The sequence below is a fragment of the Cebidichthys violaceus genome, unplaced genomic scaffold, assembly GCF_023349555.1.
Source record: "Cebidichthys violaceus isolate CVI_PGR_0920_01 unplaced genomic scaffold, fCebVio1.0.p SCAF_14, whole genome shotgun sequence".
Taxonomy (NCBI): Eukaryota; Metazoa; Chordata; class Actinopteri; order Perciformes; family Stichaeidae; genus Cebidichthys; species Cebidichthys violaceus.
Genome location: NW_027176307.1, coordinates 15778522 through 15804670, shown reverse-complemented (window position 1 = coordinate 15804670; position 26149 = coordinate 15778522). Strand labels below are relative to the sequence as shown.

At 43.4% G+C, this 26149-nt stretch overlaps 1 protein-coding gene across 1 annotated transcript in view; it reads right to left on the bottom strand.

Moving 5' to 3' along the window:
- The window catches only part of adgrg6 (adhesion G protein-coupled receptor G6), a 74531-nt gene that overhangs the window by 24746 nt on the left and 23636 nt on the right, over positions 1-26149 (bottom strand). The window contains exons 5-15 of the mRNA XM_068709118.1: positions 25742-26021; positions 25432-25605; positions 16320-16385; positions 11663-11773; positions 11078-11179; positions 10107-10184; positions 1863-1951; positions 1127-1179; positions 646-684; positions 372-520; positions 126-237 (exon numbers count right to left, since the gene is read on the bottom strand). Coding sequence (XP_068565219.1) covers positions 126-237; positions 372-520; positions 646-684; positions 1127-1179; positions 1863-1951; positions 10107-10184; positions 11078-11179; positions 11663-11773; positions 16320-16385; positions 25432-25605; positions 25742-26021 — 1253 coding nt within the window. The remainder of the gene's footprint in view (positions 1-125; positions 238-371; positions 521-645; positions 685-1126; positions 1180-1862; positions 1952-10106; positions 10185-11077; positions 11180-11662; positions 11774-16319; positions 16386-25431; positions 25606-25741; positions 26022-26149) is intronic.

The window sequence follows — 26149 nt, the reverse complement described above, 5'->3', positions numbered from 1 at the left end:
CGGCTTCTCAGTGGTGGAGAGTAACTAAGTACATTTACTCAAGTATTGTACTTAAGTTTTTCTGTTCTGCTGTCACACAATACTGTAGATTAGAATGTGTGTGTGTGTGTGTGTGTGTGTGTTACCAGGTCCTGGAGGTGCTCTGGTCCTTGTTGGGGAAGCAGGGCAGGTACCGGGTTACGGTGGGTCTGCTCTCGGGCCAGCGGTAGTGGAGCGGATTCTCCTCCGGACAGTTTTCTGTCAGAAGAAGAGAAACAGGAGTCAATGAAAAGATGACGAGACATCTGATGAAGATGTCCCCCAAAGAGACAAACAAGAAGACAAACAGATACCAATGAGACAGAATCAACTAGGGCTGTGCAGATTCTAACCTATTAAAGAGACTTCAGTGGAGGCCTGGTGGACCTGCAGGCCGGCCCCCATGAGTCCCTCGCTGCCGGACAGCCTGGCGGACACAGCAGCTTCACCCAGACTCTCGTTGGTGTTGTAATAATAAACCAGCAGAGCTCGGCACGAGTAGCTGGAGACGAGAGACGAAGAAGAAGATGAAGATCATAACACGCAAACCAAGGAGACGTCTGAAGAGAGGAAACACTTCAAACTGACCCAATGACATCACACAAATAAGAAATGTAAATGTTTGACCTGGTCGGGTTTCCTCCGCTCTGTAACCCGGACTGCACACTGCAGAGAAAAGCAGGGAGCGCTTTCAATATTGTTAAACTATAATGTATGTACAAAGAGTACAAAATGACCAAAATACATCTGTGAGGTCACTGATACCTGAACTCAGATACTTCTAGCTTTAAAAATCAGAAACTTTATCAGCTTTGAAATAAAAGTAGCTTTACTGTGTCTGTCCAAACTGTCATGACTTTATCCTTTTAGACATTTGTGTGGAATTGTCATAGTTTGCATTTTAATTGATAAATTATGGCCAAAAACCTCAATTGACATTTGACCACCAAATTCTAACCAGTCCATCCTTGACACAATGAAAAAGTTCTACTGATGTTATTTATGTTATCAGAGATGCTGCTGTAAATATGTAATAAATAAAGAGTATTTGACAGCTCTGATGTTGTTCCTTCTGGTTCTGGTTTGTTCTGGATAAACCTCTTGTTACCTGATGGAGTCTACGTAGACTGCATGGGTCCAGTTCTGGAAGGTTTGATTGAGCTGAAAGAAGACAACAAATCAATCAGTCAACCAATAAAACAAGATTCTTGTGATATTGTTCTAGATTTGTACACAGGAAGTAGGCCCCCTGTCCAGTCCGCAGCATTTCAATGTTCACGCTGTTTGCACAAATTATGCTGTTGGAGCGTTACGGTAAGAGGAAACTTTATATTTGAAATGTTTGTAACAGTTTAGGACTGTTCCTATCTGGATCTACCAAATAGATGATACATCTTTATGCTGATGCCCTACATTGTAGCGCTGCGTTGTTGCGATACATTGCTGCGCTGCATTGTTTCGTTACGTTGTTTCGTGACGTTGTTTCGTGACGTTGTTTCGTGACGTTTTTTGTTATGTTGTTTCGTTACGTTGTTTCGTTACATTGTTTCGTTTTGTTGCCTAAAACTAACCCGTGAGATATGAGGCTGATATGAAACTTACTTATGAAACATATTTTTGGTTCAGAAACATCAGCGTATCCCGTGGTTTACAGAAACGCACAATGGCAATATTCTTCTGGTGACTGTGTTGCATGAGTTACAGAAGTGCAATAAAAAGTAAATACTCAACAGCGAAACACATTTAAGGAGGTGGTCCACTCTGGATGCTATCTGGGGGCCACTGAAGGCTGAACGTGCATCAATGAGAAGAGTAAAGCCATTTTAACCTAGAACTCATCTTACCCACAGAGCCACAGCTCGCTCCACATCAGCGTGGGTCAGCGCCGCGGCCTCGTCATCCACCACAAAAGAAACCCGGTAGAATAAACCTTCTGCAGAAGAAGACGAGAGGACAGAGAGAGAGAGAGACAGAGAGAGAGAGACAGAGAGAGAGAGAGAGAGGGCGAGAGAGAGAGAGAGAGAGAGAGAGAGAGGAAATAACAGTTCAGTCTTAATTTGGCACGGACAGTTTCATACATTATATTTGAAGTCTTTTTTCTGTGACACATAGCAGGAAATGATTGGAGCAAATTGAGTTATGTAACAATCCAGTTTTAGTGAGGTGATGGTGAGGAGCTGAAGATGTTTCAGTCAACAGCAAGGCTTTAGAGGTCCAGTATCTGACTGCATCCTTCACTAGTTAAAGGATTTTACACATTCAACTCTTCTGTGTGGACGCAGTCTGACAGCTCAACTACATACAGAAGTTCATCCTAAAGAACCCACATCTTATTAATAAAATCCACTGTTTAAAAGGGAAACACGATTCTATTCTGAAGAATTAAACATAATTTATTGAGCGCCTTAAAAAGTCTATAACTTTTAATATTAAGTAACAACGTTTTGGACTTTTATGTTGAAAATCGTATTGAAAAATAAATTCTTAAATGTTAAATAAACATTTCCACGAGTGAAAACTAAATGACTACTAGTGAACTGATTACATGTTAAAAGTTCTTTCCAAGGAGTATTGATTAGTATTTAAATTTCCTTCTTTTTATTTTTAAGCTCTTATTTTTAAACTGTTGGATTTAGTCGGTTCGTTGTTAAGTTACTTTTTTAAATTCAGTTTCTTTTCCTCTGACACGTTTAGAATGAAACTCGATGAAGATGTTCTTTCCAAAGATCTCTGTGATCACTTCTGACTCAAAGCTGAAACATTTTGCTTAGTTTTCATCAGCCATCCTGACAAAGAGGAAGTGGATATCTTCTTCTTCTTCTCCCGTTAACTAATGTTGTTATTGAAAGTGTCATTTCTCCAGCAGCAGTGTGGACTCATTATACCTCTTATTTAAATGAAACAAATCTCATCTTCCATGACGAGGCATTTTTAGGGCTCTCAGCTCTCCTGCTAAGCGTCACGTCGGCCACTAGGTGTCGCTCTGGTATCTATTAAAAGACTTCTACTCCATCAGCTCTGGTGGGAGACTCTGCAAGCTGCACACCTTTCCTGATATGTTTGTCTGAGGGTTTTTTTTTGGGAGCAGCTGGTCGTTGCAAACATTTCGACTGTATTTTAAAAGCAGTCTGTAAAATGGAGGTGATTTATGTTTGTTATTTACTGTCTGAGAGGACGAGCAGCAGAGCAGGACGTCTCGACCAGGAAGCTGGATGGACTTCCGATACTCGGGGAAAAGACAGAGGCGGAAAGTGTTTTTGTCATGATGGACAGATAAAAGAGAGAGAGCAGTAAATAGAGAGGTATTGAGGAGAGAAAATGGAAGAAAGACAATCCATTTACTTCTAAGTACCAGGCTAAATACTACCGTCTGATTGGACAAATAATCTTCATTGTAAAGTCCTACAGAGCACCCAGAACCATGACGGACCAATCACCAGCCTCCGGTACCTGAGGCGATCCCACCCCTTCAGCTGATCGACAGCTATGAATATCTACCACTACGGTACGAACAGAACCAAAAACTACGATTGAGACTTGCTACTGATTGAAAACAGGTAATCAAACACCACGCTGCAAAACCCCACCACCTCAATGAGTAACGTATTCATGTATTCAGTCTTAAAATCTTTAACAAAGTGACATTATCAGCCAAACGGATTGCTAACATCCAAAAAGTCTCAACCAGCTTCTATATATATTTGAATCAAGCATAAATAAACTGTATGGCTCAAAGTCTGTGGACACCTGGATAATATGTGACTTTAAAACTATTTTCATGAATCAGTTTTTCACCACATTTTGGAGCCTGGCTGCAGAGACGCGCTCCCATTCAAACCAGTTTCAGTGTTTTCAACTAGAAGCGGTCGAAGCGGCTAAGACACCAAACACGAACGTACACTAAAAGTACATGAACGAGGTGAAGTGTCCATATACTTTTGGCCATATATGACAATCTGAAAACACACTTTAGTGTATCTCTCACCTGTTTTGAATGAATAGACTTTAAGACTTAATACAAGTTACTGTCATGTAATTTGTATATTTTTTACAGTGCATGCTACTGTCATTACGGATGATTGTTGTTTTGATTCTCTACATCTACAGTTCTTTTTGTTACTGCATGACATACTGTTCCCCGATGACAGTCCACACAGACATGTAAAATGAAAGCGTTGTTTACATTGGCATGGCAACGCGGGCTTGGCTGCTGAATCCACAGTTGGGGATCCAGGTGCCGTGAACTGTTTGAGGCCCCCACTGATCGCTGACACACTGACTGCTTCCAACGGAGCCGCTGGAGAGGAGTTCTTTGTGGCTATAAAATGCTGAGCGTTGAAGACCCTGGGGGGCGTAGGGGAACCGTGGTCTGGACTCACGGCCCCATTCATGAACACTCCCGAGTGCTGACTCCCACTGTGATTCGACACACTTGGGTTCAAACTGGGCTTTGCAGTGGTTACTGTTGACGTTGCTGGTGCGCTTGAAGTTACACTGAGATGTGACGTTTGTTCGCTGCCCATTGTGTTCCCCTGAGATGCTTCCATAGTTGCATTTTCTATCGGAGTTTTTTTAGCCTTTGTGGCGTTTGTCATTTCAAATGGCGCTGAAGGAGAGTCTTTGAGTGTTACAACAGTGGTTGCATTTGACATGGAGACGTAGTTTAAGCCAGCTGTGGTTAGAGCGTGGTTGTCTCTCGCAGGAGGTGGGAGCGCCTCAAACCCAGAAATGAAGCCTTGACCTGAGGAGACGGTGGGGGGTTTGGAAGCTGGCACGGATGAGGAAACATCGAGGCCAGAAGTGTGCAGGGGGTTCTGAATAACTGGAGCACCGGTGGGTTTTGTTGATGCTGCAGCAGAGCGGACGGGGGAAGTAGTTTCAACAAGAAATGATTGAGCTTCTGGATTCGGAGCATTTAAAAGAGTGTCATTGTCACTGATGCTCACCGATGAAGAAACCGGTTCCACAGCAGAGGCATGTTCATCTGCTATATGTATCTTTGGAACAACATCTGCAGGGTCAAATAAAGCAGAGAGATGCGACAGTTTTCCAGCTGCAGTGAGATTATTTGAGGCCTCAGGCAACAATACTTGAGCACTGACAAACCTGGAAGTATCTGCTGTTGGTGAGTTGTTTGCAAGTGGTTGCCAGATCTCGTCCTTGTCATTCTCTTCAGCAGAAACAAAAGGTTTTGAGTGGTTGGATTTTAAATTGTCATCAGGGAGTGTGGAGGCTTTGTAAAGGGGAAGTGATTGGCTGAGTGGGATGAGTTGCTGGATTAACGGATATGTGGTGGATCTTTGGAAGGACTTTAAATGGTTGTCCAAGGGGGTTTGGGTCAATGTGGGCTGCTGGAATCCAACAGTGGGCCAACTGGGCAACAAGGAGACAATGTCTGCCTCTTCCATGCTGGCAGACACTGCCATCCAGCCGGGGAGTGAGGAAGAGAGAGAAGGGGCAATGTAAGAGGAGAGGGCAAGGGAGGAGACGGGATAGATGGGAGATAGTTGAAGGAAAGGAGGTGTGACGGTTGCTGCAAGAGAAAGAGAAGAAAAAGTGGAGGGTGACAGTAGAGGGGGAGTAAGAGCTAAGGAAAGGAAGTGGGATGATTGCAGCAGCTGCAGCTCCCCAACGTCAACATGTGCCTCTGCATTTTCAGGGTTCTGACTCACGTTCAGTTTCTCACTTGCATCCAAAACCGAGCTCACATCTTGTGACCCAGATGAAGATGTCTGAGCCAAGAGAAGAGGCTCCTCAGCTCGGGGATCAGGGGAGGAAGACAATGCGGTTTCCTCTCCCGCCATCCATTCTGTCTCTCTAGCAACTTGCATCACTGTGGCAGCAAGCGCCTCTGAAGATGAAGTGAGCGACAGGTTGTCAAGGTGACGGGGATGTGAAGACAAAGAAGAAATGGCAGACGAAGGAGCCGAGTGTAAATATTGCGTTCTATCAATATTTTCCTGCAGCAGAACCGGGGTGAGCTCAGAGGCCCACATGACAGCTGCTGGCAGTGATGTAAAGACAACGTCGGACCGATTCCCTGGACGCCACTCGTCTGGCGGAGTAAATATGTCACTCAAGTCTCTCTGATCAGAATGAACCAAGAACAGACTGCCTGACAGAGAATGAGAAGAAGCCCACAAGCCCTCTGAGGAACCAAACTCAGGGTCATGCAACTCCAACTGTGACAGAGCTGGGCTCATTTGAGCGGGTAAATCTGGTGTGAGTACTGCAGAACTAGACGCCAAATTCTCCACAGATAATCCTGATGGAGTTGGCTCAATTTGACTAAAGGAGGAGTCTAAACGAATCCCAACAGAATGGACAGATGGGCCTAATTGTGTATCAAGGGGACGATTACTCTCTGAGTAACTTCTGAAAGCTTCTGATATATTGTTAGTGGACTCTTCAAAAGGGAGTAAGTGGTATTCAGGGAGCAGTGCATCAACAACTGGCATCTGTGATTCAGGTGGAGCTCTAGAAAAGAAAGGAAGTGTCAACGAGGGTGCTGAGTCGACCCTTGTCGCCACAAAGCCCCTTTGAAGGTTCGAGGAGAGAGAAGGAAATGACAACACAGAAGGCTGAACGTGAGCAGATTCAACAACAACGTCTGTTTCTGAAGGCCTTCGTTTGGCCGGCCGGGAAGAGGAGGGCAGGAAGAGGGAGGGCTTCAGAGGAAGAGTGGTAGACCAGAGGGGAGGAGAGGATGAGAGAGGAGCGAGGGTTTTAGAAAAGTAAAGGGGAAGGGTGGTCGGAATTTGTAAAGTAAAAAGGGAGACAGGAGCTGATAGAGGGATGGCGTACGAGGAGGTGAAGGAGGCAGATCTTGTCAAAAAGGAAGGAGAAGGGGTAAGAGTTAGGGGGGTGGATGAGGAGTAGCGTTGGATGTCAAGAGGGAATGCAAACGTAAGTTCAACATCAACCCCAGTCTTGTCTGTTTCATTCACACTGTCAAAAGGGTTTGAAGAAGAAGAGGAAGCGGATGACTGAGCCACGTCTTTCGTCTGTGGCACTGAAGAAAAAAAGATCTGTGTCGGGAAAATCTGTTCTGCGAGGAAAGTAGAGGAGCTTAGCTGTACAGTGGTCGGCTGAATGAAGAGAAGGGACGAAAGGGAAGGGATAAGGAGAGATGGTGTTGGTTGGAAAGTCGATGCGTCCAGTTTCTGAATGACAATCTCCTTCTGCTTTTGTCCACTTGAATCTGTGTCGTTTGGGACGCGGTGGTCGAATGATTGTTGGTTACCGGCTGGAGGGACGGTGGCGGGTTCATCCAAGGTGTAGGCAGCATCGAACTCATACGCGCTGAAAGCACCGCCCTCCTCCGCCAGCTCTGATGAATCATACACAAACGGATCAGACCCTGACGAGTACTCATTGCCCAGTGGCTCCAGTGGATCAGTCCACGTGGCAACTGTTTGCTTTTCCCCACCGCTAACGCTCAGCAGCGCCCACTGCGGCGCTACAGGTTTGTTCTTTCTGTTGCTAAGCACTGATGATGACGATGAAGATGATTCCTTTGTATCCGCTGCTTCATCTCTACGTTGATAAGAAGATGGCCCCTGAGAAGAGATTGAAACCACTGCTTCAGGAAGGAGTTTTGAGCCTTGAGTAGTTGTAGCCGTCTCCTTATTGGAGAAGTTTGTTCGTGAAGTAGGTAGTGTCGTATCCATCGGATATCCCAAAATACGTGTTGCATTTCTCACCCCAGGTGCATGTGCGTGCCCAGCTGTGTGTTTAAATCCACCTGTTTGAGTTGTGTATGTAGGCCTGGATGTGTATTTGAGTTCAGGTGGCTGTGCAGGTTTCGTGATGTGAACCACAGGCCTGGCCGGTGTACTGGTGTAAACTGGGCGTCTTCCTCCTGTCGGCCTCTTCCTCCCCTTCCAGATCAAAGGGGTAGAGATGAACCCCAGGGAGGTCTTGGAGCTGCGATGGGCTCTCGGTCTGGGGAGGGAGGTTGGAGGTCTCGGACGAGAGGGTTCGGGTGGAGCTTGGGGACCTGGGGCCGGAGCCAAGAGTCTGGGTTCAAATGCTTTATCTGGGAGACTAGGGGCTTGGGTTGGAGGAGCCGACTGACTGGATACAAGGGACCCATCATGAGAGGCTTTCCCAAGGGGGCGGGGAATGAGAGCTGCCCTAGATTGTCTGATGATCGCTGGAGGTCTGGGTGCATGAGAAATAGAGGATCCAACAGCAGGTACTACAAAAGCATGCCGGCGTCTTCTTCTCAGAGGCTTGGACTGGGAGGCCGGGCCTTCAGGCGGCTGAGGAGTGACTACAGCAGCACTAGCAGAGCCTTTGGTTGGAGATCTCACAGTAGACTCCTTCGCTGTCACCAGGGCACGGAACATCAAACCAGACGCCATTATGGTGAAAAAGCAGGTTACAGATAATAAATTAAAGTATTTTCACACAATAAACAAATGGTACAAGCAGTGGTATACACAATGGAGGTTAAGAAGCAGCAACATGGCGTGAGTATAATAAAACTGTACCTTGATTACAAACAGAGAAAATAATCCTTGGAGTAAAGATAAAAATAGACCAATGTACTATATGAGAGGAAACCAAACCAGGTGAGGATTTATATGACGAGATTAGGTTGTTCTACATTGTTAGTACCACAACAGAGGAACAAAGAACCTGAACAGAATCCAACGAAATCAAGGCCCTAGTGAGATTAAATGTGATTCATTTAGCACAATGTGATTTCATAAACAGCAGCAGGGAATATCCAAACTCCTTGGTGAGAAAAGATTTATAGATGTGAAACATGGAAACGTTGAAAAAGAGAAACCTTTTCTGGATTAGTAAAAGCTTAAAACCAAAGATAGCAAAGACGCAAGTAGGAAGCATAAATAAAAAACAGGAAACTAAGGCGGTTAAATGTGCATCTTACCCCAGGAGGAAGCAGTAGCAGCAGCTATGTTAGTGATTGGTTGGTTAGTAGTTACTAACAGCAGTGGAGGAGCTGTTAATGCAACTGTTGGTGGAGACAAAATATCAGGATAAAAGAGAAGGAAGGAGGACAAAGGACAGAACAAGATGGCATGATTTTTATTTTTATTCTCTTTTAGGACCTTTTCACACCTCGTTTGGTCTGAACCAAAATTACAGGTGTGAAACCAAACCTTAGACCACGGTCCGGACCCAAGACCGAACCTTGGTCTGGTTGGTTTCAATTTTGGATGGTTCAGACTTTCAGACCAGTTACAGTAAATCCTGTCAGGATGTCGTCATGTGATCAGAGAAGTGGCGATGCTTTGGGGAACGGCTCAGTGCAAAGAGCATCAGAGAGAAAGTGAAGGTGTGAAAAGGCCCTTAGTGAGTGTTGTGCATCGAGATGGTAGTACTGAGAGTGAATGAAAATACAATATATATAACATGTTCTTAATCACAATTTCTAGGATTAACACAACATCAACAGACTTCATTAAAGAAAGATTTAAAGCTAAATAAATACATGCACTTTCACATTTAATGACACAATATAAATACCTAAGTCAATACATTAAACAATAATGAAAAATACAATTACTTACATCCCAGTTCTAAGGATTTATTGAACATATTATCGGTCCAAAATCTAGTTAGGGCATCTGAATACCCGTGCTTATAACCCAGCCAATAAGATGAAGTTGTTTTAAATACTAATAACTGCTTTAATATTCTTGGAGAATAAGCAATAGCTACTGTTAAGTGTGTTAAATGTCTAACATCAGGACTGAGGTTTCATGTTCATACCATCAAAAGGTCCAGCTGTAACCATAATCCTCTAACCAAGTTGGGAAATAAACTGAATTTAATTAAATTTCCGTAAGTTCTAAATGACCTCTTTTACTACTCTGATTTATTGCTGTTTGACTTTGTAAGGACTGTTTTTTTCTCTGCAGGCCTCTACAGTTACATTTGTACAGTTCTTTATTTATTCAGCTTGTAAGTGACAGAATTTAGTCAACCTGACCCTCAAAACCTCAACTGGTTCAGTGTTTTTTTGTACCCATTAGTGTTGCATGCAGTCATAGCAGCATTTGTACCTAAAGCTAGTTGTCTTATCTGTGGCTTCACTCCGGTACTGTTGCTCTTACCATGCGTTGTTGGGTTAGTAGCTGCGTGGTTAGTGGTAGCAGATGAAACAGCTGGCGTGCTGCTGGTTGTCTGTGGGGCTACAGGGAAAGTAAACAGTCACAGAATATCAGTCAGGTTAATAGACGTATGCTGTAAGTATAATATGCACTGATCTGTGAACAGGTGGTTGAATCAAACACCTGAAAGAAAGAGGAACCTCTTTGATCCAGATCTTTGGATTGTAAATGTGTATACTTGAATTCATTTTGAATTCATTTTGCAACAGCAACCTGTTAATCGTGGTACATTGTTGTGACAACAACTTCAGCTACTTTGGGAGGATACCAATCTGTTAACAGCGACTGTACACTGTGCTGACAATAATCTGTTAAGAAAGCTGTATTGTTGGGACATCAACCCTAAAAACACAACTATACTGTGGGGCAACAACCTAAAAACACTGCTACATTGCAGTGACATCTACCTAAAAACACACATTGTAGGGACGTCAACCTAAAAACAAAGCTACATTGCAGTGGAATCTACCTAAAAACACTGCTACATTGCAGTGACATCAACCTTAAAACACTGCTACATTGCAGTGACATCAACCTTAAAACACTGCTACATTGCAGTGACATCAACCTTAAAACACTGCTACATTGCAGTGCCATCAACTTTAAAATACTGTTACATTGCAGTGACATCAACTTTAAAACACTGCTCCATTGTAGGGACGTCTGTACGTCTACCTTCTGTCACAATCTAGTGGGACAGACTAGCTGTGAACAGTTGAGGTATTTCAACTCTCCATGAATACTTTGTTCATACTTACACTCAAAGATACGAAAAATATTCAGGAGAATACAAATAAGTAAGCAAAAACCAAATAAATAAAAGAATTGTTCGTTATCAATGAGCAGGACACAATCAGAAGCCCGACGTACGACGTCAGCTTGTGACAGTACTTGGACATGGTTAGCTACCTTACCATGTGATGTACTGCTGGCTGAAGCAACGTTAGTGGCAGGAGATGCAGGGATAGCAGCGCTGCTGGTGATGGTGGTGGTGGTGGTGGTGGTAGTAGGCGTAACTGATTAGCACAATAAGTTGGCATGTCAGTAACACAAACACACACAGGCACACTGCGTTTGTTTACAGGATCAATCTCAAAAGTCTTTCTTGATTCAGAGAAGAAATCATCAAAATAAGACTTTTTGACATTTGGTGCACAAACTAGGTTTCCCAAAAGCATCTTGGGAGTCAAAGTTTGTTGTTTTTGGCACACTCAATTCGACAGCCAATGATGAATTACTTTGTTTTCCTCTGAAACCAAGCACTCATTGTTTAATGTTTGTTTGTGTCATATATGTCACTATAAGTGGAGTCACACTGAGATGAGTGTGCCAGAATAATACAGCAAAAAGAGGGCTTCCATCGAGAACACTTTAGCTCTGAGCTTTTCTATCCTGAATCGCGGAAACATTCAGTAATAACTTTTTTTGTTCGTATTTGCATGGAAAGTCTAGAGATGCTCATGGCGAACAACGAAGCAGCGAAGCGGATGAAGCCTTACCAGAGGAGAGGGAGCTGGTGGTGCTGGTGGTGCTGGTGGTGCTGATGGTTGGGGTTAGTGGCATGCTAGTGGTAGGGATGGTGGATGGAGATGGAGTGATGGGAGGGAGAACTGGAGATCACAAATCAAAGGATACAGCAGAGCGAGATGGACCACACATGGAAAACAAAATGCTGAATTCAGGCACGGCCCAACACTCGTGTGCAGAATCTAGCCTGCATGTTTGTGTTAAAAAGTAAAGAGCAGTACTACTTCATTCCTACTTCAGTTAGATATTTAAAATTCCAGTGAACTGCACTTTTCTGTGTTAGAACAAAAAAGTCCTTATTATGCTAATCAAAGAACAAGAGCTGATTTTCATAAATGTATGGGACCATTCATTTCCCATTTCAACTGCTCACATGGGAAAATGAATGACAGGAAGGTTAATTAGCTCATGAAGAGATTTGATGAAGTCATTTCTTAATGCAGTAGTAGATGATATTTATCTAGTCTCAGTCCTCCGTTCGTATGGACCACTTCATCAGAGTTTCCTCTCAGGCAGATAATGAAGAATAGAAAGAACAAACGAATAACGGGCTTTTTCTTCTCAGAGGTGCACGCAAAGTAAAATAGTTCCCAGCAACTTTCCATGAAAAGGTCAAACATGGCACAACTTCAGGAGGTTCGTAATTTTATGAGCAAAGACTCCCAAAAAAACCCCATTAAGGATAATTGTTTCTGGTGATGAAATGTAAACGACTATCTTTTGGATTTGAGATGAGCCCCGAATGTATTTACATGAGCTGAGGCAGAAGAAAAGAGCACAGATCACAGATAAACCCTCGAGGATCATCAGAAAGCAGGAGGACAGCGTCGGGGTGGAAGGAAGTGGAGGAGGAGGTGACATTGGAAATAAAGGAGGCGTGAGAGGGTGAGGAGGAGGGTGGCTTACCGTGGGTGATGGCATTAGTAGCATGGATGGTGTTAGTGGAGTCAGTGGATGGGGTGGCGGGAGAGGAAGCGGCTGGGGGGGGGAGAGACAGATGCAGCAGATGATGAATGGTTGTGAAGCTGCATGATCGTCTTCAGTGCAGAACCTCTAACAGGACGAGGTCCAGGTTCTATTCACAAGCGTCCACACTAGAACACAAAGAAACCCGACTCCAAGCGTTTCGCTGGGCGTGTAGGTGGAGATAAAAGCTACGTCAACGATACGTCAAACACCAGAGAAGACGATTCTGAGCATGCTCAGTGAGCTGATCCTCTGTTTTACATGTCCACACGTCCACACAGACACAAAGACACAAAGACACACACAGCGCTTTTAATAATCGAACCCTGAGAAGTTGTAGTGACCTCAAACTAAAAGCCAACACATAGAGGAAATGATCTGCTTTTAGAACATATCTGTATACGTGTAGACGGCCTGATTCGCACACATTTGACTGCTGAACTGTTTCTGCAGTCCATGATAGCAACAACCAAAGCGCCACCTCTTCAGACGTTAACGTTAACGCCAACAACAACCGCGGCGCGTCCCTGTGCATGTGTCTGACAGCTCTGTCGAGTGTTAGTTCAGAGTTTGGTTGGAATGAAGCTGGAACTCCTCACTGAGATGAAACTCAAACAAAACAGTCTGAACTTCTTATTTCACTGCTGCAAACGCGTCATGATATCCAGCACCAGACCTGTGTTTAGAGGTCTGAATCAGCGTTGTTGATATGTCTAGATGAAGCATGTGAACGGAGACAGCAGGCAGGGCAGTGACTGATAAATAAGAGGCCAAGAGTAGGGGAAATACGACATAGAGGTCGTACCAACGACTAAATACCCTCCCTTTGAATTCACCGGACCCGTCTGTCTTGATGGGGGCTTTGTTTGCTGAAGCAGGCCAGTTCTCACCGGGGATTCAGGAGTCCTGGTGGTCCGGAGGATACAAAGCAAGACTATCAATCAAAAGACGAGGACTGATTTCCTAGCAGCTCCAGTAGTTGTGCTGCTCTTTGAATGACCCTGCACTCAGTGGACCGATGTGGTTCCAGGATTTAACCTATAACCCTGTGAGAGCTCGCCCATGGCCTGTTGACCCGCCTGGGCCGCCGTAGACGTTTATATTCCGGACCTGAATTTGCTCGACTCCCTTCCTCTCATGAGCACAATACCACAAAAAGTGACCTTTAGCAAAAAATGTCCCTCTGAGGCCCCCGTAGCACAGGATGTTGTGAGAACTGACATTTACGGAGAGTGGGGTTGTGTCACGTCGTCAGCCGTCCCCTCGGCTACCGTTGTGACTGATTGCTACTGGAGCAAGGGTTCCTGGCTAGAGCGAGATGTTCTTCGGGTCAGGATCTGTGCACGAACATTATTCCAGTTTTAATGGTTTTAGCGGAGCATAAAGGGGCTGAACGGCACCCTGGGGTGGTTTTCTTTAAAAATGGTTCAGTGGTTCCTTCACGTATAAGATCCCCTCAGGACACAGACGGGTCATTTAAGGAAAATGTCATTAACAGAGCATGCCCAAGGCGATTTCTCTGCACCATTGTTTGACTGGAGCAGCAGAGGGTGAATGCTAAACTACAACCATCCTACACCGGTGTTTCTCTCTCCTCTGCAGACACTTGAGCTAGTGAAGAAGAAGCGTTCTGCAGGAATAAGCAGAGTGGAGCATCTGTTCCTTTACAAGGATTTTGTCATTTGGGCCAACTTGACTGAACTCCTGTCCTTGTTCTACTTCCCTTCTTCTCCTGCCAGTTTCATTATAGAGCCCAAAATCATAAATCAAAGGTGGTACGATCCGTGGAGCACACGACACCCTTTACTCTTGACTAGACTCTTGATTCAAATAAGTCGTTGATTCCAAGGAGACGACTTCAGGTTGCTTCTTCAGTTTAGAATGATGAAACACGGGTGAAACCAGAACCAGAATGAGCAAATATTCTTTTTACGATTGGACGATTACAAAAAGCATTTTCTGAGTGACTATAGATTCGTTTTAGCACTTCTTCTCTTTCTAATTATATCATATTTCTTCCTCCAGTTTCTTCTCGTTTTGTTCCGTCGTCTCCTCTCCTCTGATCTCCTCACCTTCCCTTCTTCTTTTCGCCTCCTCTCATCTTCTCACATTTGCCCTTCTTGTCCCTCAACATCTCAGCTCTTTAAACTAAGACCATGAATCTTTTTACTTGTTTAGAGTAGTTTTGACAGTATTTGGGAAAATTGGGAGACTAGAATTCATTCTGGGCTTTTGGGAACCAAACCTGAGTCCGGTTGAGGTTAGAAGAGTTTCTCTTTTCAACACGTCAAGAATCCATTTTGTGGGTTAAACAGCTTCAGGGGCTTCAAGAAACTTTGTGTGCATTGGGACTTCATTAACAAGGCAGATGGAGCCGAGACTGACAGCAAACACATCGTCCTGTGAGGCTGAAGGAGAAGTTTATGGAACATTGCTGCCAAGGTTGAGAGTTTGATTCCCACCGGGTTCGCCTGTATTAAATATGTATGTGGCCTTGGAGGAAAACCTCCGTTATACATACATCCTTCTTGGAAGTAGGTCGGAGGATCCATTCTTTAGGTACCACACAACGTGTGCACATAAGAGCCACATCAAGTACTATGTTGAAAACTTCTTGAAGGACTCAAGACGTTCATCAAAGTAGAGCTTTAGTACAGAATATTTAAAGTAATCTCAGTTGAACAAGTGATGCATGAAGCTCAATCCACAAGCTTCAAGAAAAGAAGATAACAAAGATTGTTTTGAGAAAAAACTGATCTGAATATGTTGAAGAACGATCTGACGCTCTGCGGTTCTCGTGGATGAAGTAGAAACATGAGAAACTTGTGCAATGAATGTCAGACCTGAAAGTAGTTTTCTAATGTCCGTGAATGAATGCAGTCATCTGTTAGAAGTTGTATTATTTGGTGATTTGCAGTTCAAAAGACGTCGAGACATCTCGGTTCAAACGAGGCTGGTTGCTTTGCTTCCTTTAGGATTGTTTGAAAGCTGAAACAAACTGGACTGAGATCAGCTGAAAAACGCTGACCTGACGCCTTTTCCTCTGATTTCAGCATGAATTCAATGAATTAACTATTATTATTATTAAATCCATCTGCTGATGATCAACTGTCGTGGAGGTAATAGTGATATGTAACTATGCTAACTCCTTTGGTGAAATAGTAGTATAACAACCAGATCACATCCTTTCTTCTTGCTTTAACTCTTCACCTTCTTTCACCTGTTTTCTCATTATTAACAACACACGAGGTCCGCTGGCAGTCTGGACAAATACTGCTCAACATCAGATATGTATTTGTGAAACCAGAGAGGATCAATACGGTTCAGTACAAAGCAGCGTGACCTGCAGTCAGTCTCCACAATGTAACATGTTGGCCCTTCAACAAACGTCCTAACTATACATTGAGATTAAACTTAACCTGGACGTCTAACTACCTCTTGATCTGCAAATCAAATCAGTGATTACTGCTTACAGTCGGCACCGTTGTTTTTCAGCATATTTCAGTTTCTTCAAATGAAGAAGTAAACGTCTCGTGTAAAATGTATTATTTGGAGATAATCAGTGGATTAATGAAGGCACAGCTTTTGTTCAGCCCTCATGTTGTTTTTAGGACCAGCTGCTGAAGATGGCGTTCACAATACAGATGTGTTAATTGTTCCTACCTGGGCAGCCCAGTCCAGGGGAGTCACAGCTGGTGGTGAGCGGTGTGTTGCTGGGCGGGGAGACACCTTTGGGGGGGGGGGGGATTAAAAACATAAGGGTTAATCAGTTAAAGTGATTTAAGGAATGTTGGTTAAATGTTGGGACAGGTTAGCAAGAAAAGTTTTCACACTCATTTTAATTTGCTGATATTCATTTAAATGCATTCAGACACAATTCGCATCATGCAGCAGCAAATAACTACACAATTATATTAAATACTTGAGGTTGTATTTATCAAATCAAAAAGATCAAAAATAAATTGTACTTTTGGATAACTTCTAGTCTCATAATTGAAGTCTGATATGCGTTCAGATATTCATCATTTCAGCCTCAGAAACAGAGAATTCAGCCAAATGTTAACAAGGTAATAACAAGGTAATAACAAGATGATAACAAGGTGATAACAAGGTAATAACAAGATGATAACAAGGTAATAACAATATGATAACAAGGTAATAACAATATGATAACAAGGTAATAACAAGGTGATAACAAGGTGATAACAAGGTCATAACAATATGATAACAAGGTAATAACAAGATGTTAACAAGGTAATTACATGACTAACGGCCTTTACACACCTAGTCTGTATTTTCCGTATGAGTTATTTAAAAACGTCATCCGATACAAATTGTTGTCGTCTTTAATTATTCTATTCATGGCTGAAAATTAACAATACAAGAAAAAACGTGAATCAATGACGTGGGCGCGATGGATAATCCCAAACAGGGCTAATGAATATTTAGATTAGCAAGAAACTATTAAATATAGAAATATGGAAATATGGACAGTCATTCTACTGGTTCATTGAGCTAAACGCTAACATCAGCAGGCTAACACAATGACAACATAATGAGGATTTACAGGTACAATGGTTAACATGTTCACCAACTTAGTTTAGCATGTTAGCAAACATTTGCTAAAGAGCGATGAATGGGAATATCATTAGTTTTGCATGTACAGTATTTTGGTGTAAAAACAAAGTATTGGATGAAGTAAAATGTTGATGAAATCAGTGCAATCTGCCGGATTAATGTGTGAACATTTTGCCAAACCATCCAACAGATATTGAGCTATTTCTCAGGAGAAGTGAACACTGTGACCTGCTGGTGGCGCTAGAGGAAAAGTCAGGTGATCACCAGATTCAGTAGTGTTCTTAATGTTAGGCCTTTAAATGTGCTTGAGGCGGCCATGTTTGTATTCTCATAATACTAAATGACAAAGTATATAAGAAGTGGACGTAGTCACACATTGGTTTGTGGACTACGGTTTTGAAAACTAGAGTTCAGAATTTAACAATTTTAACATCACGAAAGTAATTCTGACAACTTGATTTTTTTGCAACCAGAAGTGACACAAGAGGGTGGAGCTAAGAACAATCGAATGTTGCAATTGACTTTCATAAAGTGAAAACAAACTGTGAAAGAGTTAAAGTTGTAAGACGAAAACACGGACAACGCTGTGCTAGAGACCTGTCAATCAGCGTGTAGCCCCGCCCCTAAATCATCCCCTGCTTTCTGGTCTGTTTGACTCTAAATGGAGCATAATGTACTAAATGAACATCATGCTGTGTTGAAGAAGACTGTAAACTAGAGATTGAGACCATAAACTCATGTTTACAATGTTTACTGAGGGAATAAATCAAGAGAGAAGTAGAGTCATTTTAGACTAGACTTCTATACAACCAGAGGAGTCGCCCCCTGCTGGACACTAGAGAGAATGCAGCTCTAACACGTGAAGCTGTGACTTAAAGGTCGCCGCCGCAGCTGCATCAAATGTGCACATTGTATAATTTATATAACAACATATGATCGTCCATCATCCATCCGTTCAGGATTGTGGTGGATTTTCCCAGCATGCACTGGACATGGGCTGGATAAATCTATCCAAATGTTTGCCGGCAGAACATAAATCTCTGAAAACTTTTTTTCTGATAGCATGCAGGTCTCTAATAAATCAGACTGTGGGTTTTATTTCAGGGGACGGTCTGTCTCACCAACTGTGTGCTCACAGCGCCAGAAATCAAGCGCTCCTCAAGTACTCCGGCCCACACATGCTGTATGTTCACAGGCCTTCAGAGGGGAGTGGGAGAACGGGCCGGCAGTGAAAGCAGAGACTTTGTTGAGTCACACACACACACACACACACACACACACACACACACACACACACACACACACACACACAGTAACAGTAAGGAATGTGTTTGAGTGAATGTCAGTAAATCTTCGCAGAGTGAAGAAGCAGGAATTCAGTAACCGTGGACGGCATGTGGTTCAAAAGAGGTGAGGAGAGCTGAGGATTGTGCACCGTCACAATCTACCTTCTTCCTCCACCTGTTGCTCTTCTCCTCTTTCTCCTTTCACTCCAAAAACACTCTCCTCCCTCTTGTTCCTCCCTAACCAAGAGGATCGGTAAAGCTTGGTTTGTACCCGTTCTCCGCATCGCAGCGTGAGACCTCTACTGAAACGTCAGAGGAGGCAACAAAGGAAATGAACTGTGGAGAACCAAGAAGACGACGAGTGCAACTCGTGGAAGTGTAACCGGGATAAAACAGCCTCCACTATGACGAGGAGGGGTTGTGATCAACTGTCAACTCTAACGGTGACCGGGGATCTCTAAAAGATTTGCTGCCTTTTGTCTTTTGTGCTGATCAGATCCGTGACCCTGATCCGGTGCACCGGTACTTCTAGTTCTACCAGCTATTGTTAACATTGCTCATTCAAGAGACCTCGTCTCGGCTGATGTTGCATCTCTTTTTGTGGTCTTTAAAGAAGCTTTGCAATCGGCCAGCGACACAAAAAGTCATTCATTATCTGTTACAGATGCTTGTGTGGTCTTCATCCTCTCCTTTCCTTCACTCCTCTCTCAATCGCCTTCGTCCTCTTCCTCTCTTAATTGCCACACTTTAGTATCTCCTTTCCTCTTTCTCTCTCCTTGTTCCCTCCCTCCTACTCTCTGCTATCTTCCTCTGAGCAGCATGTTGTGAATGAAGGAGGTGAACGCCGCTTTGTGCTGCTCTGCAGACCCGCCGAGCTCCTCGGCAGCAGGAGGAGAGAGTCGGTCCGGACGGATGGAGATGAAGAGAACTACCACTAATACCATAACTAATCTATTCATTCTATTCATTCGGTATCAGGCAGAAGACTAAACTGTAGTCATTACCGTCAAAGCAGCTGTTTGACCTGCGAGAAGAGAAGCACACATTTCCATGTTTTTACAGATGTCTCTAATCGTCCATTAAGCCCGATGGATTTGATGAAGTGAAATGAGAGGCTCGACTGACAGAAAGATTAAATAATCTCCTCTTCAGTGTAAATAAAAACAAGTTTTCTCTGTCCGTCTCCATCACGGTGTCACCGCGGCGGCGACAGCAGCAGCTGAGCTGTAATTAATCTAACGACTCAATATCATAACTGGAGAAACGTGTTGATGGTCCGCAGCGAGAGAGTCCGTTCCTGTCGGGCCACTTATTGAAGGTTTCATACAAACCGATGGTTGACACTTTGCAATAACACTGCGGCGTTCTCACCAACATCCAGCGTATTAAGCTTTTCCATCTGCTGCTGCTGCTGCTTGCACACAGCGTCTGTTTGGTTCTGAGCTGGCAAAGACACCAGGGAATTAGATTCTGTCTTTGTGGCCTGGCAAGGTCCGGGAGGAGTCAAAGGGACTCTCTCTCTCTTCCACCGTTGGTCGATTTGAGCGGCCGGAGTCAGTCTAACATCGAACACATCTGAAAATACATTTGCAGGTTTAGAGAAGCTCTTGAGTCGAGCCTCTCGGTTGCATTTGTGGACAGAAGTGATGCTTTTTGTTGTTCAGGTGTGTTCAGTCGGAGTAACCGCTCTGACTAGTCGTGAAATGTTTATGCCATTTGTAAAAATCTTAAAATGTGCTGTGTTCATTTACATCACAGTAACCCGTTTAAGCCATTGTAAAGATTAAATACTGAACGTTACGTTATTGTACGCGTATATGTATATGCTTAGCATACCCATACTATAATGAGTGTAGCGTTGCAACTGTAAGGGCTATTGTAATACTTTTGGTATTAAAATAAGCCTAACACTTGTGAGATGTGTTAAGATGTGTAAATATCAGTATATATGTTACTGGTTAAGAGTACATTAAGATGGCACACAGCACAAATTGAAAATTCTAATTTTCGCCTGAAAAACAAGCAATTTCAGGATGTTTTTTTTTTAGAATTCATGTAGATCCAAGCTTTCCAGCTCCACCAGATCATAGAACTATATGTTGAGGGTCTCTATACACATTTTTACTTTGATAAAGTGAAGCATTCATAAGTTAAAGAGGATCCAGTACAGAGATTTCAGGCTCTCTGGTTATTTTGTATATTATGTGTTCAAGGCTTCCAAAGCATGATTATTAATTTCATGGTTTTAGGTTTGTTAAAGAAAACCATCGAGTCTTTCAGCAGGATGTGAAACCTGGCCTTCAGTCTCAGAGGGCTCCGCTTGTACCAACATGAATTCAGGTGCCATAACAAAAGAGCACATGGCTGTCTTCATGGAAATGAGTTCAGCTAGAAGAATCGTCAAGGGTGCTTATAGGAACTATGAACCGAATGTTAATCCTTCATCTGCTAACTATTTTCTTATTGCAGCTCAGCAAAGACCAGATCTGATCATTAGTGACATTTATAGAATGAAATGTGTCTTAAAATGCGTCTCCGAGCAGCATAACGAAGTGAAAGAGTCAAAGCCGGGAGAGAGAAAGAGAGAAACAACTCTGTCAGCCTGCAGCTATAAAACTTCCATTATTGAAGAATGGAAAATGTCAGAGTCTGTTAGGTCTGCGGCTGTAAAATGACCTGTCAAAACACCGATGAGACCTCACCTATCTGCTCCTTCCTGGGACTCAGTAAACCTCCATATAAAGACTAGAACACGACATTTCACTCAGACGGTCCCCACAGAGCTGCCCCGTCTCACGGTCCCCTTTGCGTCCGTGTACACTGTGTGTTTGACGGTTCCTTCAGTCCCTGACCCGGATTTGAACCTTCGGCACTGTTCACACAGAAAACCTGTGAACTGTTGTTGACACGGGATCATATTTAATCTCTGAGCAGCAGACGTCTGTGAACGCAGAGTCAATATTTCACCTTTTGTTTCCTTGTGCTGCAATTAAACCGTTTCCCCTTCAGGGATCAATTGACTTAATCTCATCTTTATCTAGTTCTAGTTCTGTAATCAATGCAGCCGTAAAGGACTCTGCTGTTGGTGGAATATCTTGCCATAATTAGGTTTAGGAAATAGTGAAAACTGTTCTTCTCAAGTTCCCAGAGCCTCGAGTGACGTCTTCAAACACACAAAGATATAAAAGTGGAAAATCCTCACATTCCACAAGGTGGAATAAGTGAATATATTTTATATTTCTGCCTGATAAATGGATATGCAGCTTTCATAAAGGATTCATAAGTTCTCAGCCATCCATCTGAACAATGGAACCCAGAAACAGGGACTAGAATCTGAGCTGAAGGAGTCTGGAGCTCTTCCCGACTCCAACAACGTCATTTTAATGTCAGATTTCGTCACTGAATACAAGAAGAACCACAGATTTAGCGGAGTAAACTCATCTTTCTGGGTCATTATAGCAGCACTGAGAGGTTCATTGCTTCAAACTACTACATTTATTATCACAAATGATTGGACACCCACATAAAAGGTGGTAAAATGATCTTTAAGTGCTTTAAACGTCAATCTTTTGAGTTTGTATTTTTATAAAAGCTAAACCAAAAAAGATTGTGGTTCAACAGACAGACTGAGGGCAGGATTTAGACCTCATGAGCTCCTCTACCTCGACAGCTTCAGCTCCTAACTGCACAGAGCCGGTCAAGTCATTCTGTTTATTTGATGCCACGCAGACTTCAGCCCGTCACGACTTCCTCGGCGGTGTCATCGGAGTCCACTGTGGCCGTCGCGGCACGCAACGAGCGGCGTCGCTACGCACCGGAGCGTCCGGACCTGAGAACGTGACGAGAGGAGCAACTCCACGTCCTCGGCCAGTCGTCGCTCCTGAGCTGACGATCTCCATCACGGCCACTAGAGCGAGTTCTAGTCCTGATTAGTCGCTGAACATCGGTGAAGAGTGGGTTCAAAACAAAACAGGTACAAAACACCTTTTAACACTTCGTAGGGAATGTTCACGCACAAACGAGTCAACCTTATTATTGCACATTTGAATCCGTGCATCATAGCTCTGTTAGCACAAACCTCCAGGACACACACACACACACACACACACAGATACATTAGCAGGGTGTTAGCAGCACTCACCACTAGTTGGCGCAGCAGTAGTTAAGTGAATGCAATGAGGGTAGCAGACTGTGAAGAGAAGGACAGATTAGTCAGAACGAAGCATCGGCGTTGGGTCACTTCAGAGCAACACAACGACATGTTCAGAGACGTCACGTTAATGAGAGGTCATGTAGGCCATCAGTTCATAATGGCTGCATAACAGGAGGCTGGTTAATTACGCAGACAACAGCTGAGGTCTGGCAACAGATCACAACGAGACAATTACACCACGGATTAATAATTACGGCACGAGCAGTCATCCAGAAACCAAGAGACGAACACAACATGAAGGTCCAGGAATTAGACGGGTCCCCCCAAAAAACACATCGTCATACAAACTGAGAACGTTTATTTCTCTCTTGGGCACCTTGTGAAAGTAAATGTACTGTATTTATACAATATTAATATCCAGTATATCACAATGTTATCGAAGCTAACGAAGTCTGAGGATTTAAGGAGGAGCTACGTTCCACTTTCATACGACCAATGACTTGATGAAACAATAACTAATCAAAGCACGTCTTCTACACCTGTAGGGTGAGGCTCAGAGCTTGTTATATTTAGACATTTACATCTTAATCATACGTATTTTATCTCATAAGATAAATATTATGTAACTTGTACATATTATCCTCAATCTCAAGTATTGTTTTCACTGACTAATTAACAAAAGTGAAATGAAGTGTAATTGAACAATTAATATAAAAACAATTAATAAAATTCAAATTGTTTCTTCTTTCTTCTTCAGACCATCCTGACTCCGGCCTTTTGAGTGAATTAAAGATAAACGAGGAACGAGTTTTATTATTTTAACAACATATTTTAACTATAACTTTCACCCACTGCAGTCGTGTGAAAAGGTACAACTACACTAAAATAGTTAATAATAATTGTGTGTTCACCTTTGTTATCACTTTGAAATAAGATTTGTTTAAAAGCAGGTCTGTTAAAGCTACTTATCGCTGCGTTCCTGTTTGACTAAACTGTGATGGACTTATATGTATAAAAATATATAAAAATATACTGACACGTTCATACGTCTGTTATTTCATTGTCTTCTGTCTTGTCTTTTTCTAGTAATTCACAGCTTCAGATAACTTGTTATTGTTGACGTCATGTTGTTAAAGTTGTGTTGTTTTTTTGCATAATTACATCAGATCATAATGTGTTTCACAGCTGACATGAAGGAATTCATTCATACGTTGGTTCACTGCAGAGAACATGACAGCTAGAGTACAGAAACGCTGTGTGTGTGTGTGTGTGTGTGTGTGTGTGTGTGTGTGCGTGCGTGTGTGTGTGTGTGTGTGTGTAAGAGAAAGAGTGTGAGAGCGTGTGTGTGTGTGTGTGTGTGTGTGTGTAAGAGAAAGAGTGTGAGAGCGTGTGTGTGTGTGTGTGTGTGTGTGTGTGTGTGTGTGTGTGTGTGTGTGTGTGCGTGCGTGTGTGTGTGTGTGTGTGTGTGTAAGAGAAAGAGTGTGAGAGCGTGTGTGTGTGTGTGTGTGTGTGTGTGTGTGTGTGTGTGTGTGCATACAAGAGTCAGGAAGCTTTGTGCAAAATCATGCATTTTCTTGAAAACCACTGCAGGTCTCCAAGGCATAAAAGCATGCGCACACACACACACACACACACACACACACACACACACACACACACACACACACACACACACACACACGAAGAGGCCCGTTCTCCAGTGGGTACATACAGCGTTGGCAGGAATTTCACTGAAACCGCTGTGGTTAACCTCCTGCGGCTACACACTCATTTACAGCTTTAAAGAAGAGGTAAAGTCCCACTCTGTGGACACACACACACACACACACACACACACACACACACACACACACACACACAATGTACTCTTACACTCTCTTTCATGGTTAATACTTAAATACGGTAAGAAAACGGTTGATTATGTAAACGTGGTTTCAGGTTTTCAAGTGTGTCAAAGAAGTCTGTGGCCTTTAGGACCAGTGTGTGAGCGTGAGTGTGTGTGTGTGTGTGTGTGTGTGTGTGTGTGTGTGTGTGTGTGTGTGTGTGTGTGTGTGTATGTGCATAATGCATTTTACATGCTTAAATATTAATAAATTGTATTAAGTAACTTAATTGTATTAAGTAACTGTGAAAAACCTTGCAATAAATAAACAATAATTGGACATTATTTTATGTCCTTCTCAAATCGTACAGTATGTGTGTGTGTGTGTGTGTGTGTGTGTGTGTGTGTGTGTGTGTGTTTTCAAAGGTCCCCACTTTGTCAGAGTAGTGTGATAGTCCACTGTTGGTACTATAGGAATCTGTGTGTGTATGTTGGAAAAAGTCCAGTAATCTTCGGGAAGAAGTACATTTTTTATTCTATTTCATTTTTTAATGACTAGAAACAGAGGTCCCCACTTGGTTGGAGCGGTATTATAGTCCAGTTCACCAGCCAACTGGGTTTTGAGAGCAGGAATCAGAAAGGTGGTTGGTCGGCAGCCAAACTGGTGGCTGGAGTCAATTAATTTACTCGCCGCAGTCAAAACTGAGCAGAATTTGGCTGAAGTCTGGTTGTAATTTTCCACCCTGATCGGAAACAGACGGAAACATTTCGTGCTTGAAGTTCCTGCATGGGAGTGTGTGTGTGTGTGTGTGTACGTGGTATTTTACATAATATCGCAGCATCAAAGCAATTTTGATTGTTGAATGTTTTCACTTTATTTTGCTTTTCTTTGCTGTGGCCTCATCGACCAACGTGACGGACCGTGACGTTACTCACTGCAGCTGAGCGTGGTGTCGGTCTGGGCCGAGCCGGACGGGATGGTCCAGTGGCTGTTGTCCCAGTCGATGACGTTCCCCACCGTGTCGCAGCTCAGCGCGTTCAGCTGCTGCACCGTCATGGCGTAGTCCCACAGCCGGAGGTTGTAGACGTTCCCGTCGAAGCTGTGCTGCCCTGAACGCACAGACAGAACTGAGTATTTCACCATCTTTTATTAAACCTAACTGAGTATTTCACCATCTTTTATTAAACCTAACTGAGTATTTCACCACTTTTACGAAGAGTATAACTATAATGTATTTAAGCTCACCTCCTAACCGGAACTGTCCACCAGCTGGCACCGAGTGGCCACCAGAGGAGGAGCAGGTCTTGGCCCAGTAGTTCCCATTGAAGTAGACTCCCACCCGGCCGTTGGACGACGTCCAGAGCACGCAGTAAGGCCTCATGGAGGAGGTGAAGTCGGTGGAGGAGATGATGGAGTCGATGGGGCACACCACCCCGTCCACGATCACCTTCATGCCGGACTGATCGGAGCCCAGACTCAGCGCCTCGTTGCCGCTGCCGTCGTAGTAACTGAAGATCCACTCTTTCTGTTCGGGAAACCGAGAGAACCGATCGTCACTTTGAGTACTTTAGCACGAGAAGCTTCACTTGAAGCTGACTGTTTGTAAGAAGTGGACGTAGTCATCGTGACGTCACCCATTGGTTTGAGGACTGA